The sequence below is a fragment of the Erythranthe guttata genome, chromosome 14, assembly GCF_056151865.1.
Source record: "Erythranthe guttata isolate IM_541 chromosome 14, IM_541, whole genome shotgun sequence".
Classification (NCBI taxonomy): Eukaryota; Viridiplantae; Streptophyta; class Magnoliopsida; order Lamiales; family Phrymaceae; genus Erythranthe; species Erythranthe guttata.
The window spans coordinates 18,584,043-18,601,886 of record NC_142546.1 but is presented as its reverse complement, the minus strand read 5'-3'; the positions used below and the strand labels follow the sequence as shown (position 1 = coordinate 18,601,886).

Here is a 17,844-nt window from a genome sequence, read left to right as displayed (position 1 = left end):
TGTTGAATTTGGCACCATAAAGGTAAGAAAAAATCATAGTTGAGGGGTAGATGTAATTATCCAAACAAGAGGGGGGTTTTTGTAATTTAACCATACCTCAGGGGGGTGTTTGTAATTTACCCTAAAATTAAAAATTTATTTTAAGAAAAGCAATTAGAGGCAAGCACATAAAATAAAATAAGAAATTCACGTGATTTGATGCCTATAATGACCTGGGAATCGAAATGCACACAATACAAGTAATTTTTATTCGAATATTAAACATTCTAATACCCTAGCTTGTAAAAAAAAAAATAGTACCAATAACTAAAACAAATATTTAGATTAATTTTCTTCGTCGAGATTTAAAAAAACTCAAACATAAAAAAATAATAAAATAATAAAAAAAAATCGAAGATTAAATAAGCAAACTCATAGGATACAAATCAATTTCATAAAATTAATCGCGAATAAGGAAATCTTGAAGAAAAATCTGAAAAGTGAAAACATGGGAAGAAAAAATAAACATGTAAAAATTAAAAAAATATTAATAATAGAAAAATTGATTAGAGGAAAAAAAAAAAAGGTGTTAAGCTCAGAAAAAGATCGAGATTGAAGAGTATTATCCGTGACCTTAACACAAAGAAGGCCTCATAGAGCTGGGATTAGTGTTCTCGTCATCATCGCTAAACACCTTCTTTCGATTTAAATTAATTAATTAATTAATTAATAAATTAATAGAATGAAAAAAGCTTGTTTTCAAAGAAGGGGGGGGGGGGGGGGGGGGGGTTTTCTTCAGAAGATTGTGCGGCTGTGGAGGGGTATAAATAGTTGTGAATGAAGAGAGATTAGGGTTTCTTTGAGTTGGGCTTTGCTTTATTCTATTTGGGCCAACTCTTTGTTAATAATAATATCAAAGTTTTTAACATGATTCTTAGCATTCTTAAATCTTAATTTAAAAAAAAAATGATCTCCTGCATCGCACGGGTGAATTACTAATTAATTATATAATAGTAAAAATATAAAGAAGGCTCAATGAAATATAAATAAATGCATAACTTAATACAAGCTCACTTATGTTATTAAATCGATAGTGTGATAAATTCGAATAAAAAATCAAATAATATATTTATTTAGAAAAAGTAGATTATAACTCCTTCCAATTAGTTTTTTTACTTTAAAATAAAACTATATACTCAAAATACTATATTGTGATTTTTCTTTTAATATTTAGTTTAGTCAAATAGTAAGATTTGAATAAATTAAGGTCAAATCATTTCAATTAGTAAACAATATTCAAAGATTTGAATCGATTAAGCTTAATTAATGACAAAAACTGTATTAGTTGAATTAACTATTTACAATTAAAGTCTAATATCTTTTTTATTCAATTTTATCATAAAAAAATAAATTTAATTCCTAACATATGTAAGAATCAAATCGTAAATCGTAGATTTTATTAAAGCGTAAGATTTAAACCGATTAAGCTCAAATCCTTTCAATTCGTAAACATTGTTCAAATATTTGAATCGATTAAGCTCAACTATTGACGATAACGTCTTAATCGAATTAACTATTATTAATTAAAGTGTAATATACTTTTTATTCAATTTTATTATTAAAAAATTAAAAAATATTAATTCCTAAAATACTTGAGAATCAAACCATAACATTTAATTACAGCGTAAAATTCGAATCAATTAAGCGCAAGTCCTTTTAATTTTTAAAATGTATTCAAAGATTTGAATCGATTAAGTTCAACCATTGACAATAACGTATTAATTAAGTTAACTATTTATAACTAAACTCTAATACCCTTTTAATTCAATTTAAATAAAAAGATAAAAATAATTTTAATTTATAAAATCGTAAATCGTAAGATTTAACCAACCTTAATATTTGAATCAATTAAATCTTACGATTTACGATTTGATTCTTACGATTTTTTGAATTAACTTTTATTATTTTTTCTACGATAAAATCAATAAACAAAAAAGATACTAAACTTTAGCTATACATAGTTAATCCTATTAATACATTCTTGTGAATTGTTAAGCTTAACCGTACCGATTCAAATCGTTGAATATTGTTTACGAATTGAAATGACATGAGCTTAATCGATTCAAATCTTTGAATATTGTTTCGAATTGAAACCACATGAGGTTAGTTCATTCAAATCTTACAATTTACGATTCGATTCAAACTTCATATTCTTTCAAAATTCATTTTTTAAATTACACGAGTTAATCTGCAATCTTGTATATTTTTAACATTATTTATATAAGTTTTATTATCATTATAAACTGTAGATTTGCAACAACATGTTTATTGTTAGTTAATTTACAATAATTTTTTGTAGCCCAATGTTAAGCATTTGTGTACGCTTTAAAGGGTCCTAGTTCAGAATTCAGATGTTATAATATGCACCTTTTGATGGGTGGTTTATATTTTTAATATAAATATTTGTGTAAGGGCACGTGGAGTGATTATAGAGGCATATCTCATGTGAATTGTGTTGCTCTGATCTCACGCTAGAAGGTCCCAAATAATTGATGATTTTACCACATATATCAAGTTCGTTAATTATAAAGACAATAAACGTGACAAGTATTCATTGTGTATTAATTAATTTATTAATAAATATAACGAAATTGTCTTTACAAATTTACATATACAAACGATATTTATGTCTCTACAAAAAAAGAAAGAAATCTATGTATTTATACTTTTATAAGTAGTATAGATATAGATATAAATATTGAAAAGATAAAATGAGGTATGTAATAGCTCTAGTTTACCAAATATGAGATGATCATGTAGCGTACCAACGTGTTAAGCTAAACCCCACCCCCACACCCCCAACATCTTCAATGCGCTGCCGTGGATGTTGCTCCCCATGGCATCGTGCGCCTACTTTGAATGCAACACATCCTTATCGACGACTATCTGTGGACACCAATGCATCCACATCGGTGACCACTATGGACAACGAGCCATTATCATCGGTTACTGTGTTTGTTTGAATAGTTGTGTTTTATTTTTCGTAAAAACTCGAAACTAGTCTCAAATCCTTCACAATTCATTAAGGGTGCATTTGGATGGAAGGATTTTGGGAAGGAATTTCAAATCCATAATAACAAATCCCTTGGACTTGTTTGGATTGAGGGATTTGGGGATGGATTTCAAATCCACATCCCTCCTTTTTAGTTATGTTTTGAGCAATTGAGGTGGATTTCAAATGACTCCAAAATTGGAGTCATTTCAAATCCATTCCCCAAATCAAATCCCTCCCCAAATCCTTCCATCCAAACGCACTCTAATTTTAAACATTAGTTAAAGATAGAATATAAGCCTAGGATTTTGTGTGAGACGGTTTTGTAACTTGTTTGTGATTGTGCAGGAAAATGAGGGAAAAAGAAAAGGGGTAGGGAAGGAGCATAGAGGAAAAGATTTTTTATGTAGGGGAGGTAATTTATTTTAAGATGTGTGGATAATTCAATAATTTTAGTGTAAGATTTAACATTTTAATTTAAAAATTCGTAATAGTACACAATCATTTAAGAATTTTGTTACATACTGTCTAATCTTTAATATTGTTACTTTTAAGATAGAAGAATGACTGGTGGACTGCTCAAGAAATATATACTGAAAGACAGTGCATGTGTTTATTGTATTTAGTAAACATTTGTTATATCGAATTACTCCAAAAAATTATTCCCTTCATGCCGCGCACATATTAAGAAAACTAATAAATGTGCGTTGATTTTAGAGAAACGTATATAAAATGACTAAAATATCCATGTTATTAATGCCAGTGCCATTAATTCTCTCTCAATTAATAAATAGTAATAAGGGCAAAATTGAAAAAATAGTAATTAATGTATCATTGATATTACAAAGTGACAGATAGTTTGGAACAAGAAAATTACCCAAAGCGACAGTTAATTTAGAACCGAGGGAGTATTTGTTATAGATATTAGCAAAAAAAAACATCTTATATAATGCAATTATTTTAGAAAATTGTCCCTACAAAATCACCATTTAAGACTTATGTGTTAAACAAAATGCATTTGCTAATATTTAGCACTCAATATTTTCTTTGCAATCTCATACACACAGGTACTCCCTCCGTTCCTAAATAGGTGTTGTTTTTCACATTGACACAAATCTTAAGGATCTCAATAAATATGTCTTGAATTTAGGAAAATATATATTGATAGACCAAATTACCCTTGTTTATTAATTAATGCAGGAAGAGTGCTGCAGAGTTAATAAGTGTAAATTGAAAAATAAGTAATTAATGCAGCATTGGAATTCTATAGTGACAGATAATATGGAACAAAATAAATTCTCAAAAGAGACAGATATTATGGAACAGATGGAGTAGTATCGAAAGCTCCTATAAAAAAAAAAAAAAAACGAAAAGAAAAACAAGTAGTATGGAAAGCATGTGTAGGACCCCAACCCCAGTTTTGATAGTCACGATTCCACCAACCAAATGGAAGAGAGACGAAAGTCAGCATGTGTCAAACATCAGAAATCTCTCACTCTTCTTCTTTCCCTTTACAATATTCAGACACTAGTTTCTACTTTTTTCCCGTCCGCCTACATGTTTCTCTCTCTTCTCTCTCTCTCTCTCTCTCTATAAAGGGAATCATAATTGTACTCCATTTTCATGTTCCACCACCCATCTCTTATTCTACACTAAACTTCTTCCTTCTCTAAACTAAAATTAAAAAAAAAAAATGTTAGCTTCTGATGAGAACAATATTTCTTCGATCATAACAGAGGATCGAACATTGCGATTCAGTGTTGATCTGGTCTCTGCTGCCAGAAGAAATCTATCTTTCTTAAGGCTCGTCTCTGATTCTCACTGGCTTCATCACAAACCCACACTTCTCGAATCCATTAGAAGGTTTGTTTATTTATTAATTTACCATATTTTAAAATTAAAATTAAAATTAAACTTAATTTCTCTGAAATTTATTAAAATTTAATGAATTTTGTACAGATATGATAAGCTATGGATGCCACTAATTGCTGATCTTACAACAACCTCTAAACCTCCAATGATTCTCCCACCTCTTGATATCGAATGGGTTTGGTATTGCCATACTCTCAATCCGGTAATATATATATATATCCCTTTATTTATTTATTTATTTTAATTTATGTTTGACATGAATTTGAAAAAAACAATTAAACATTCAATTTTGCAGGGTAGTTACAGGCAGTACTGCGAGTCAAAATTCTCGAAACTAATAGGTAAACCAGCTATATTTGATGAAGAAAACAAAGAGTACGCGTTGAACAGATGCAGAGAAATATGGGAGAACAAATTCCCAATATCGGAGCCTTTTGAAAATGAAGCAGACATTAATTTGGAATACGATGCATCTGTTTGTAGTGAAGAATTGTTGGATCAAATGTCTAAGCAAAGGGATCTTCATATAAGATTCTTTTCGGAGCCGTATTATTCGGAGATGGTTTATTTAGTGGCGGCTAAGGAGAGATACAAAGCTTTTCTTCATATGGTCCATAAATTTTCTGATCAATCTTCTTTCTTAGCTCCCACTTCAGATGTTCTTTTAATGTGGATCACTCATCAGGTGCTTTTCTATATTTTTTCTTTCTTTTTTTCTTCAATTTTATTGCAATTACTACCCCTATGTTATATAAAATTACTAAAAACCCAGCCCATGTTATTTTATTGGCAAAATCTCCCCTATGATTCAATTTGTTTTTAGCACACAACCCGGGGGATTTTTGCCAAGAAAATAACACGGGTAGTTTGTTAGCAGTTCGATATAACACATGGGTACCATTTGCAATAAACTCCTTATTTTTTTGGAGTATACATGCTATTACTTGTGACGATAAATGTGTGATTATTTATTTAACCAAAAAAAAAAAATTTAATAAGAATAGAAAAGAGGGACAAGATTTTGGTAGTTGTTGTGGATTTATTGAAGTTTACTGCATATGAAGTATTTATTTAGTGGGGTATTTGTGATATAGAATATTGTCAAAGATTCTTTGTATTTGAATATTAGAGGATCACATGGAGCATATGAGTTCTTGTGCATGTGAAACCACAATTGTTATCTAACTTTTGTACCTATTGTCTCTCTGTTTGTTTCCTTTTGACACATGCTTTTATCCTAATTTATTTTTATAAGAAAAACAATTTAGGAAATTTTGACGAGGACGTGGTTTTTAATGAGCCATTAAAATCAGTTGAGAAATTATTTAGTTCCGTTTCTCAAGTTCCTTTTTGCATTCATGTCATTCAAGCAGAAGATGGTAAATCATATAATTAACTATTAAACTCCGTTAATGGATATCATTTGTATACACACAAGTACCGTATAAATGTATGACTGGATAAATTTATGCAATATATGAACATAAAAAACAAAATCCTTGATCAAAATATAGATTTTTGCGAACTCTAACCTCGTATTTTCAATGGAAAAAAAATATACATTGTCTTTCTTAATCATATTAAATAAGAAAAACATTTCATTATCGGGGAGCAATTGCGCTCTTGGTTTATATGTCAAAACTTTTGCCGATTCTTTATTTGCATAATGCATGATTATTCTTTGTATATATAATGATAAATACCATTTTTATATTCAATAGAGCTATCCAACAGTATATGCAACGGATATTAAAGAGTTGGATGGAGATGTGGAGAAAATAATCGAGCAGAAAGAATACATAGAAAAAACCAAAAGGCTTTGGGAGAGAACTTTCGATCAACCATTTGAGAAAGCAGGTGCATCCATTGCTCGGCCTATTTCAAACGAACCACCTTTTTACTGGGACGTAACAAATGCTGATGTCAACACAATATACAACTCCATGGCTCCCAGGTTCTTATTTGAGGTTTGTCTTTTTCATTTATTATACCGTTTTTAGATTATACAAAATAAGTTTTCAAAATGAATGACGTCCAAAAAGATCAAGAATGCGTTATATTTCTCTGATATTTGTTGACTGTGAAAGTTTCGTAATACCGACCATCATTAACTTCACTAGTGTGTCGATGCTTAAAGTATATATAGGGTCTAGTGATTTATCATATTAATTAAATCATTAGGTCCCGTTTGGTTGGCAAGATAAGATTAAATAGTCTAATGAAACCCAATTATTTTATTGGAGCTCGCGACGTCCAACAAAAAAAACACACTAGAAGGCAAGATAAGCCATGATTACATAATTTTGGCGGGTCGACCCGACAATTTATTGGGGATACCAAACATCAAATTAAGTCCAACTATTTAGTTAATCTTGGCTTATCTTGGCAACCAAACATGGCCTTAGAGTTTGGAGTTATAAATTGTCAGGTGTGCATATCAGTAAAAGTAGTAACCTCAAATCAGAAGCAAATGAAAAAGGATCTTCAAAAAGACTTTTTGCGTCTCCGAATGGTGAAAGGTCACAAAGAGCTCAAAATGGAAAAACCAGTGTCCGATTTCAGCGCAGAGTCGTGGCAGAAAGCATGGCATCTCTACAGCGAATTCGGTACCAAAGGGGTGATAATCGAGCTACGCCAAAGTGGTGGGAAATTCTCCACAGGCAGTTCGCTACGAGAGAGCGTTTCATTTTCTTGGAACGAGATATTGCGCGCACCTTCTCTCACATCGGTGAAGAAAGTGGACCAAAGAGCGATGACTATAACTACTGTTGCTTCAATAACTCCACCTGTGCAAGGATCATACTTGTTGAAATGCGTGCCTGATCGTGTCACAGATGACTCGGGTGCAATGATTTCCGATGTCATTCTCAGAATGAATCAGTACCGCCCACAAGAAGGTAGGTGGTTGTCTCGTACCGTTCTTGATCATGCTGGTAGAGAGTGTTTCGTCGTTCGAATCAGGTAATAAAATATTAGCTGGATTTTTTTATTGCATATTGTCGATTGTTATACATATTGTCGATTGTTATAATTTATTATTATTTTTTTTGCATGACAGAGTTGGGGGTGGTTTTTGGAGAAGAGGGGGCGAAATTCCTACAGCTGTCAAATGGGAGAACAGGATTGTAGAGATACGCGAGGGATCTTGGTCTTATGTTGTTGGTTCCAGTTCGATCGGTACATCTCCCGGTATGTAGATTAAGAGCTCGTTTGGCTAAGCTTATTTTAGACAGTTCTTATGATAAGCTGTTTTAAGAGATGATAAGATGTTAGATTTATTTATAGAATTAATTTTTCAAGTGTTCGGATGATAATTATTAGTTATTTTTACTTTTTTTTTCCCGACGATCTTAAATAAAAAGGTGGGATAAATGTACTTTTTTAAAAAGAAAACACTTTGGAAGAGCTTATAAGCTCCTAAACATCTTATAAGTTGTTTTTAACGGCTTATAAGCTTAGCCAAACACCCTCTAAGATACTTGTACTGTAGGTGTCTCAGTTGTAACTTCACTATAGAATTTTTTTTTTTGGGATAAAATAAGAAAAATGTAGTTGGTGTTCATCATTTTTAATTTATAATATTTAATTTGTGTGTTTTGTTTGGTTGCATGTGCGATCTAGTGCAGAGAAAGTAGTTGGAACGGCTACACCGAAAGAACCAAAGGAAGGGTTCCAAGCTTTGTGGAACTTCTCGTCAGGAAACGAACTGTTAATAAAGTGGGACTCATCAAAAAAATCAATCTCAGAATTGAGATTCGATCTGCAAACTAAAATTACTTCTGAACCCATGGTGAGGAAACCTCGTTCGAATTATATAAAACCAACCAGAAAAGTCGATTGAAAAAAGTTGCGACTGTTGTGAAAACATTTAACTATTGCAGGTAAAGCTTTTGCAAGGGAGACAAATGCAGTATCAGGTCAAAGAAGACATAATTAATAATAATAATCATAATAATGGGAAAACGGAAGACGAAGAAGAAGAATTCGTGACGTTAATTAGATACACGGATGAAAACCCGACGGGAAAAGCAACTGCTCTTATGAACTGGAAGCTAATGGTGGTGGAGGTTTTGGCGGAAGAAGATGCAGTCGAAGTACTACTCATATGCGTTTGTATAGTGAGGACCGTATCGGAAATGAAAAGAGAAGATGTCGGAAAGTTGTTGGTTAGGAGGAGAATAAGAGAAGCGAAGATTGGAGATAGAGATTGGAGTTCCGTTATTCTTCATCCGTCGTCTTATAACACTAGTCGTCCGTCACTTTTGTCTTCGTATATTAGTAGTGTTCAACCTTGGTATTGGAATGCGGAGTTGGTAACGGCGTCCCATGTGAAGGATCAGATTGTAGGTGTACCGTCTTCGAACTATTCACAGGCGGAAGGTGGAGATAAATTGTACAAAGCAGGACTTATTCCTTGAAACTTCATGCATCAATTGTGAGATGGTAAGAAATTGTTATATGAAATCCTGCATTTTTTTTGTTATTGGTAATAGGGCTATCAAAACTAATATTGTTGTAGTGTTTGCAAAAGTTTATTTAAAAGCAGAAGTTAGTGATGGTGAATTAAGTTGAAATTAAGTATTTATTTCTAAAAGTTGGGGGTGTTTGCAAATGAGCTGGAAAATCAACTAAAATAGAAAAGGCAGGTACGTGAGTGCTTTTAAAATTATCTGTTTAAAGCAGCTTATTTTAAGAGAAGTAAAACAAAAGCTTGTTTTGCAAACACCTAAAAACAGATTATGTGCAGAAAAATGCTCCTAACCTATTTCTAAAAACATTATGACAACTTTCCCTCTTCTTTGTTTAAAAGTCTTCGCATTGATTTCAGAATAAGAGACCAAATGAATTTCAAAAATTGCAGTGTTGATGGTGGTTTTTTGACGCAAATTGAATAAATGGAATCAGAAGTTCATATGAGAAATTTACGAGCGAAAGAAATCATGAAATTTGTATTATATAGTGATTTTTAATTCGAATCTCACAAACATGAAAGTTGTAGGTTTATTTGTCGGGTTTATAACAAGATTCGAATCAGGACAAATTGGTATGCAAAAGTTATAACCTACAATACTGTCGTCAACAGTAAGATAAAGGTTCCAAATAAAATCCCAAAAAACACGTCACTGGAGTTGCAGAATTTGATCTCGTGTTTTCAATGCAACTTGAATGAGGGCAATTGATGTTCGTATGTGAAAGTTATGGCCTAAAATAGTGTCGTCGTCGACTCATTTTATAATTAAGACAATATAATATAATATAATTATGTGGGCAAATTGTAATAAAAACCTCATTCACTCATTTTATGCAACAAGATATATGTTGTCCAGCCAGAATATAGATAAATGTGTTGATAAGAGAATCACGTTTTACATGTAGCAAAAGTGAGCATATATAACTTGAACTTTGCCAAAGGGAAAATTAAAGTATATTTTTTCTATCCACATCAAGAAAACATTCCTTTCACTTCATTTTCATCCATCACAAGCAATCCCATCATTCTTGACAACGTAACATAAATATATAAATCTCTTGCAAAAAAACAACAACTACACACACACAGCACTAAATAATAATTAAATATCAATGGCTTTTGCCAATTTCTTCCTAATTATTTCCATCCTACTATTCTCATCCTCTCACTTTTTCCACATCTCCCATAGCATGGATCAAAACCAAACCCTTCAATCCATGATGCTACGAGCATGCGAGAAAATCGACAATCAAGACTCGTGCCTCTCAAACATGCAATCGCGAATCGAAGGCCACGACGTTCACACACCTCAAACGGTACTCAAAGCGGCCCTCCAAAACACGATCAAAGAGGCAATGTTAGCCATCGACACCATCTCAACATTCAACACCTTATCCATAAGCTACCGAGAGCAAATAGCCATCGAAGACTGCAAAGAGCTCCTCGATTTCTCAGTGTCCGAACTAACATGGTCCTTGTCCGAAATGAACAAGATTCGTGCCGGTTCGAAGAACCCACGCTCGGACGGAAACCTCAAGGCTTGGCTTAGCGCTGCCCTAAGCAACCAAGATACTTGCCTTGAAGGGTTTGAGGGCACCGATCGACGCCTCGAGCGGTTTGTAAGGGGGAGTGTATCACAAGTAACTCAACTCATCGGCAATGTGCTAACGTTGTATGTACAAATGCACAGGCTTCCTTTCAGACCGCCAAGAAACTACACTAATGCCACAACAACTAATTATGATGATGATAATAATGGTGATGAAAATGGAGATGGCAGAGATTTCCCGAAATGGATGACGGATGGAGATAAGGAGCTTCTTGTTTCGGAAAGATCGAATAATAATAATGGAATGCATGTTGATTCGGTGGTGGCGTTGGATGGAAGTGGGAAATATCGTTCGATAGGGCAAGCGATATTTGAGGCTCCGAGTTATAGTAAAAGAAGGTATGTGATATATGTGAAGAAGGGTGTTTACCAGGAGAATATAGATATGAAGAAGAAGAAGAGTTATATCATGCTTGTGGGTGATGGAATTGGGAAGACTATTATTACCGGTAATCGGAATTTCATGCAAGGATGGACTACGTTTCGAACAGCTACGCTTGGTAATTTATTATATCCTAAATAATCAAATTTTGTTTAATGTTTGATGTCCAATTACTTGTCCAAATATTATGTTATCGACATGGCTTATCTTGCCTTCTAAGCATATTTTTTTATTGGATTTTCCAAGGTTTAATAGTACAGTTGAGTTTCATTAGATTATTCAATGTTCTATTGGCTAATCTTTTATTAGCAACCAAACGAGGCCTTAGCTAACTAAAATCCCGACACCGCTTTCTGACAGCCGTATCGGGGAAGGGATTCATCGCAAGGGACATAACATTCCGCAACACAGCGGGCCCCGAAAAGCACCAAGGAGTGGCCATCCGCGTCGACTCGGACCAATCGGCGTTCTACCGCTGCAGCTTCGAAGGCCACCAAGACACACTCTACGCGCACTCGCTCCGTCAATTCTACCGCGAATGCACCATCTCCGGCACAATCGACTTCATCTTCGGAAACGGGGCAGCCGTCCTCCAAAACTGCAAAATATTCACAAGGGACCCACTGCCCCTCCAGAAGGTGACCATCACAGCACAGGGGAGAAAGGACCCACATCAGAGCACCGGGTTCACTATCCAGGACAGCTACGTGTACGCCACGCGCCCCACGTATTTAGGGCGGCCGTGGAAGCAGTATTCGAGGACCGTGTTCATGAATACTTACATGAGCTCGATGGTGCAGCCCAGAGGCTGGCTCGAGTGGTATGGTGATTTTGCATTGGGCACTCTTTGGTACGGTGAGTATAGGAATTACGGACCCGGGTCGTCCACTTCGGGTCGGGTTCAATGGCCGGGTTATCATATTATTGGCGATGCTTCCACTGCTGGGTTTTTCACTGTTGGCCGGTTTCTTGATGGGGTTTCTTGGTTGCCCGCCACTGGTGTTAAGTTCACCGCCGGTCTCACTAATTAATTTAATTATTCATTATTATTTGTTTAATTAGTGCTATTTAATGATGATTGTTTATTGGTAATTAATCATATTTATCTTTGGATTTATGGTAAAACAGAGCTTCCAACTTTTCTTATTATATACTGGTATTTGTCTGCAAAGCAAAAATTTATTATTTTCAGAAAATATATGGTACAATTATATTATAAAGGGTAAATTACAAATACCCTCCGAGGTATGGTCAATTTATAAAAAAAAAACCCTCTTGTTTGGATAATTACATCTACCTCCTCAACTATGTTTTTTTTCTTACACATCCACCCTTATGATGTCAAATTCAACATATTCATCTAGATATCGTGGAATGTGCTCTAGATTGTACTCGTTTTGTGTAAAAATACAGTTTCTTATGCACCACAATCTGATTTATACAAGCCAAAAAACACATATTATGATCATCTTGCTTCAAAATGTAGAGTTCGAATGAAATAAAATGGGTACAAAAGTGATAATATTCCATATAATCTCGACCCACTAAATTTGAGAAGTTGAGGGGGTGGTTGTAATTATCCAAACAGGAAGAGGGTTTTCGTAATTTGACTATAGCTCAGGAGGTGGTTGTAATTTACCCAATTAAAAAATTATGAGTGATATTTAAATTATAGTAGCAGTATCAACATTTAATTAAATCTGAGAATACAAACCAATTCCGCAAAATATTATATAAACTTAATTGTCGCAAACTGAAATTGATCGTTAAATAAATGAAACAATGAATAAAGCAAAAGTTTAAATATAATTAAAGATGTATCTTGAAAAATACGAGATTAACATTGGAAGTATTTTACACAGTTTGGTTTGAATTTTTCATAATTACAAAATTAGTGGACAAAAAAAATATTTCAAACAAATAATTGAAAAAATAGTTTTTGGGTTGCTTAGGATTGTCCTATCGTTTCTTTCTTTTATAGATAAAATTAAGGGTAAACAGCATAAAAAGCGAAATCCCAGGGAACTCAACGGCCACCCGGATCGGACCTGGTGCCCACAAGGAGCCAACCCTCATTGGAGTTGAAATTCCCACACTGCGGTTGCCAGGATTCGATCCTAGGACCTTGCACCAACTTACACTAGGCCAAAACTGCACTCTGGCGACGATTTTATTTGCGACGATTCAAGTTTCGTCGCAGTATTGCGACGTTATTGTACCAAAAACGTCGCAATGAGTTTAAGATCCAATTTAACTTCAAACATATGCGACGATTCTCAGTAATCGTCGCAATTGAACGACGAAAATAAAAAATCGTCGCAACAGTTAATAATAAAAAAATTACATACATCAGTTGCGACGAAATAATCAAAACGACGCAATAAAAAATATTTCAACATTTATAAAATTAAATAATTGCGACGAAACTAGAAATACGCCACAAGTTGCTCCGTAAAATTAATTTTTGACACGATTGCGACGAAACTAGATAATCGCCGCAGAGAGAAGATTAAAATTTTATTTTATTAAGCATAAGTTTGCGACGATTTCGACAATAACGTCGCATATCTTCCAAATTCAGAAATTCTTGTGTCGAAAATGAACACTCACATATTAAAATCAAAATTTTAGATAAATAAAAAATACAATTGCGACAAAACATAGAATCGTCGCACGAATATAATCTAAAAGTTGCAATTAAATTTGGAAAATTAAAATTTCGCGCTTTTTTTGTAGGCAAAAATCAAATTTCTGAAAAAATTCCGCCTTTTTGTGCGACGATTGAGAAAACGTCGCAATAATTTATTGTTTTTCTAATTAAATGCGACGATGTTTAGGTTAACGTGGCAATTTTTTTTAATTTTCAACCCTAAATTGCCGATTCTCCTCCAAATTCTTTTTCTTCGTCTTTGTCCTGTCTTTCCCTCTCAATTTGTCTCCTTGACTGCTGCACAAATCCGGTGGCCCCTCCGGCGACCGCTACCCATTCTCCCGTCGAGCTTCAACGGCCCCTATCACGCAGCCGATTCCGGCAGCGTCACACTCTGCCTCCCTCTCCGTCGTCGAGCTTCAGTTGCAGCCCACTCAGGCAGCGTCACACTCCACAGCCCACACCACCGTCGAGTTTCATAAGCCCTTATCCCGCAGCCCACTCCGGCAGCGTGATACTCTGCCGCCCACTCCGCCGTCGAGCTCCAGCCGCAGCCCACTGAGGCGGCGTCACACTCCGCCGCCCACTCTGTCGTCTCACTTCAGCAGCCCCTACCCTGCAGCCCAATACGGCGGTGTCTCTTCATCGCCACACTCCGATGCCCACTCTGTTGTTGAGATTCAGCAGCCCCTATTCCGCCGCCCACATATATCTCTCCACAATATATACGTTAGTGCTTTTCTCCATTCTTTTCCAGTAAATATCTCCATTAAGTGAATTGGGTTTGTTGTTGTTTGTTTTTTATTTGATTGAAGATGATTGTATCAGTATATGGTTGTGAATGTGATGTGAGTCTAATATTCTAAAAAAAACAATATTTTGAACAATCTGGAAGGCATAATCGCTTATACCTTGGCATGTGTCTTTAATTTTCATTGATTTCAATCTCCAACAGTACATGAATTTTGACTTTCCTATTAGTTATCTAAGAAATTGCATCAATATTTTTGCCGAGTTATTAGCTTAATATAGAATTTTGTAAATATGTTAGTTGATTAGTTTTCATCAAGGATCAGTGGTGATATGTGGGCAGGAATTATGTGAGCAATTTCATTATATGTCTAATCTTGGAGGTAAATGGAAGGTAAATTGTACTTTTAATATTAACTGAGGATATTCGTATATATAGTAGTCTATTAATGTGCTCTATGTTCACAGTCCAAATTTAGTAAACGTAAGGATTCACGAAAGGCAGCTGCAACAGACCATCATTGGGGTCGAACTAGTATCAATAGTTGGTCCTATAAACATGTAAGTCATTGTAACTATGAGTTTTATTTCTTTAAGATTTAAAATGTCTAATTACTTTGTAATTTATTATTACAATTTAACAAATTTAGTAAAACTCCTACAGTGGTTGATAAATATAAGAAAGCCTATATGGGCATTGATTCATTACAAGCAATGGGGTCATCCACTAGTGAAGAGATGATATGGAACAACCGTTTACAGGGACAGCTACTCCCGACCAACTTGCTATTTCTGTAAGCACAATATTTTTAATACTTCAATTTTAGTATCTCAATTATCCATGTTTGCTCTTTTTGTTGAATGTTAAGTTGGGATTTATTTTAAAATTTATGTATCTATGGCGTAGTTCCGATCTATTACTTGATTGTCCATTGATATGTTGATATGCAAGCACAGTGTTGATATGTTGAATTAGTAGTTGATATATATGGATTTATGTATTTTTTGGATATGTTGGTTATTGTATATCGATAAGGGTATTTTTTTTGTATGTTTGTATTTTAGTCGTTATGCCGCCGAAATTTGGGTTTAACTTGTGCACTTAAGTTGTTTAGGCTGAATTGAAGAAAGTTTAAGAAGAGTGTAGACTTGGTGGAAGTGACGAAAGTACGGCCAACTCATTAGTTTATGAAAGAGTGTTGGGGAAGTGTAAAGGAGTTGGGATTAAACGTGTGGGCGCAAAACAAGGATTAATTCTTGTTTATGTCTTACTTGGATTCATGTTTGTGTGCGATATAATTTTTTTTCTTTTTCTTATGTACGACTTTATTTTGAGTTTATGTATTTTTTGAATTCGTATTTGTGTGTTACCTTAATATTTACTTTTAATGTAAGACTTATATTTTAATGTGTTTTGGTATTTGATGTAATAGCTAATTTTATTTATTGCAATTGATGTACATATTTATTTTTTTATTAGAAAAAAGAAATCTGATTTAAGAAAAAAAAATAGCAGTTGCAGTTGCAGTTGCGACTAAAAATTGAAATCGTCGCAAAAGAAAAAATATTTATTTTGGGACCAAATATATTTCGACGCAATAGCTACAGATATGCGACGAATTATGGATCCACTATCGTCGCAAATTGACTTTAGTGTATCTACGAAATCAAATATTTTGACGCAAAAAATCTAAATTATTTGCGACGATTATGACTTTAAAGTCGCAATATATTGCGACGAAAAGAGTATGTATCGTCGCAATAGAAAATAAAATGGATATTCTAGGAAAATCTAAATATTGCGACGATTTAACAGTTTCGTCGCATACGGAGCGACGGAAAACAATTTCGTCGCAGTATTTGCGACGAGACACAGAGCAACGATTTTGGACCATCATTGCGACGAATATTTTGCGTCGCAAACATGCAATTTTCGTCGCAAATGAGTCATTTTCGTCGCAAATTTTCGTCGCCAGTGTCGTGTTTTGGCCTAGTGTTACCACCTCCGGAACCAGTTGAGCTACACCCATGCGGGCTGAAATTCTCATTGCTGTTAATAGTTAACACCGTTAACAATAAAGGGGATTTTATGCAAGAATTTTGTAATATAGGGGGATTTGGTGCATGGTTTTGCAACACAAGAGGGTCTACGCAAAATTAAATTATTCATTTAAATTTCAAATTATTTTTTTAAATTAAGTCGAATACATCTAATTATTTAAAATAAAAAAATAATGTTCGAGATGAAAGTTGGAACGAATTTTCAAATTATTTATGTTCTATTCACAAATAATTAATCTAGAATAAATTATAAAAATATATAATAATTCAAATTAAATAATTTATATTTTTAAAAATTAAATTTTTAAATACATTAATAAATTATATCATATAAAATTTATTTAAAAAAAACATTCACCTCACCCATTAAATTTATATTTTTCATATTATATTTTTTGGTAATGAAGGAATCCGCAGCCAATCATATAGGTGCATTGGGCAAACCTACACTCTCGTATAGTAGCTTACAAACCATAAGGGAGATGTAAACCACACGAGGCTAACCATGTGTGACAAGCTCAACCTAACGACCGTTGGCAAGGAGAATCGAACATGAGTCAATTGGTACATGCTCACTTGCTCCAACCGCTAGGCCATCCCTTGCGGGACTATTTTCATATCATAACTGAATAAATGTGTTCGAATTAATTTAAGAAAATAAGATGAACTTTAAACGAATAAATTAATTTCGCGTACAATCCCCTTGTATTTTAAAAAATATGCACTAAATCCCCCTCCGTTATGAAAAGAATGCATAAAATCTCATCTATAGTTAACGACATTAACCTTTAACGGAAAAGGGAATTTCGTGCAAAGTAAAGTGAAACACTAGGAAGTTTTAAGCAAGAAAAAAAAATATTAGGGGCATTGGTGCAGATCTTATATATAAAAGTAAAAACGCTAGGTCAACCTAAGAAACCCAAATGGCATATTTGTAAGAAAATTTAAATAAATTATTATTATTTTTTTTATCTTCTATTTTCCAACTTTTGTTTATATAATAACTTTCATAGCAAAT

At 33.8% G+C, this 17,844-nt stretch overlaps 2 protein-coding genes, 1 long non-coding RNA gene and 1 other non-coding gene across 4 annotated transcripts; 3 read left to right on the top strand and 1 right to left on the bottom strand.

Annotated features, from left to right (window-relative positions):
* Positions 1-567: 567 nt before the first annotated feature.
* Positions 568-670, bottom strand: LOC148765352 (small nucleolar RNA snoR69Y). Its single transcript, XR_016029983.1, has one exon. It is a non-coding gene; the product is annotated as a small nucleolar RNA snoR69Y (small nucleolar RNA).
* Positions 671-4,350: 3,680 nt separating this feature from the next.
* Positions 4,351-9,497, top strand: LOC105952582 (enolase (DUF1399)). The gene is made up of 8 exons (XM_012976147.2): positions 4,351-4,894; positions 4,991-5,105; positions 5,199-5,588; positions 6,625-6,870; positions 7,332-7,864; positions 7,962-8,092; positions 8,530-8,693; positions 8,785-9,497. Exons 1-8 carry the CDS (start codon positions 4,725-4,727, stop codon positions 9,319-9,321), a joined length of 2,286 nt encoding a protein of 761 aa, XP_012831601.2. The 5' UTR covers positions 4,351-4,724; the 3' UTR covers positions 9,322-9,497.
* A 908-nt stretch (positions 9,498-10,405) lies between these two features.
* LOC105952581 (Plant invertase/pectin methylesterase inhibitor superfamily) lies at positions 10,406-12,490 on the top strand. Its single transcript, XM_012976146.2, has 2 exons — positions 10,406-11,483; positions 11,726-12,490. The coding sequence occupies exons 1-2, from the start codon at positions 10,487-10,489 to the stop codon at positions 12,394-12,396; spliced, it is 1,668 nt and encodes a 555-aa protein (XP_012831600.2). The 5' UTR covers positions 10,406-10,486; the 3' UTR covers positions 12,397-12,490.
* A 1,678-nt stretch (positions 12,491-14,168) lies between these two features.
* On the top strand, positions 14,169-16,004 carry LOC148765351 (uncharacterized). Its single transcript, XR_016029730.1, has 3 exons — positions 14,169-15,326; positions 15,430-15,559; positions 15,881-16,004. It is a non-coding gene; the product is annotated as an uncharacterized LOC148765351 (long non-coding RNA).
* The last annotated feature ends 1,840 nt before the right edge of the window (positions 16,005-17,844 follow it).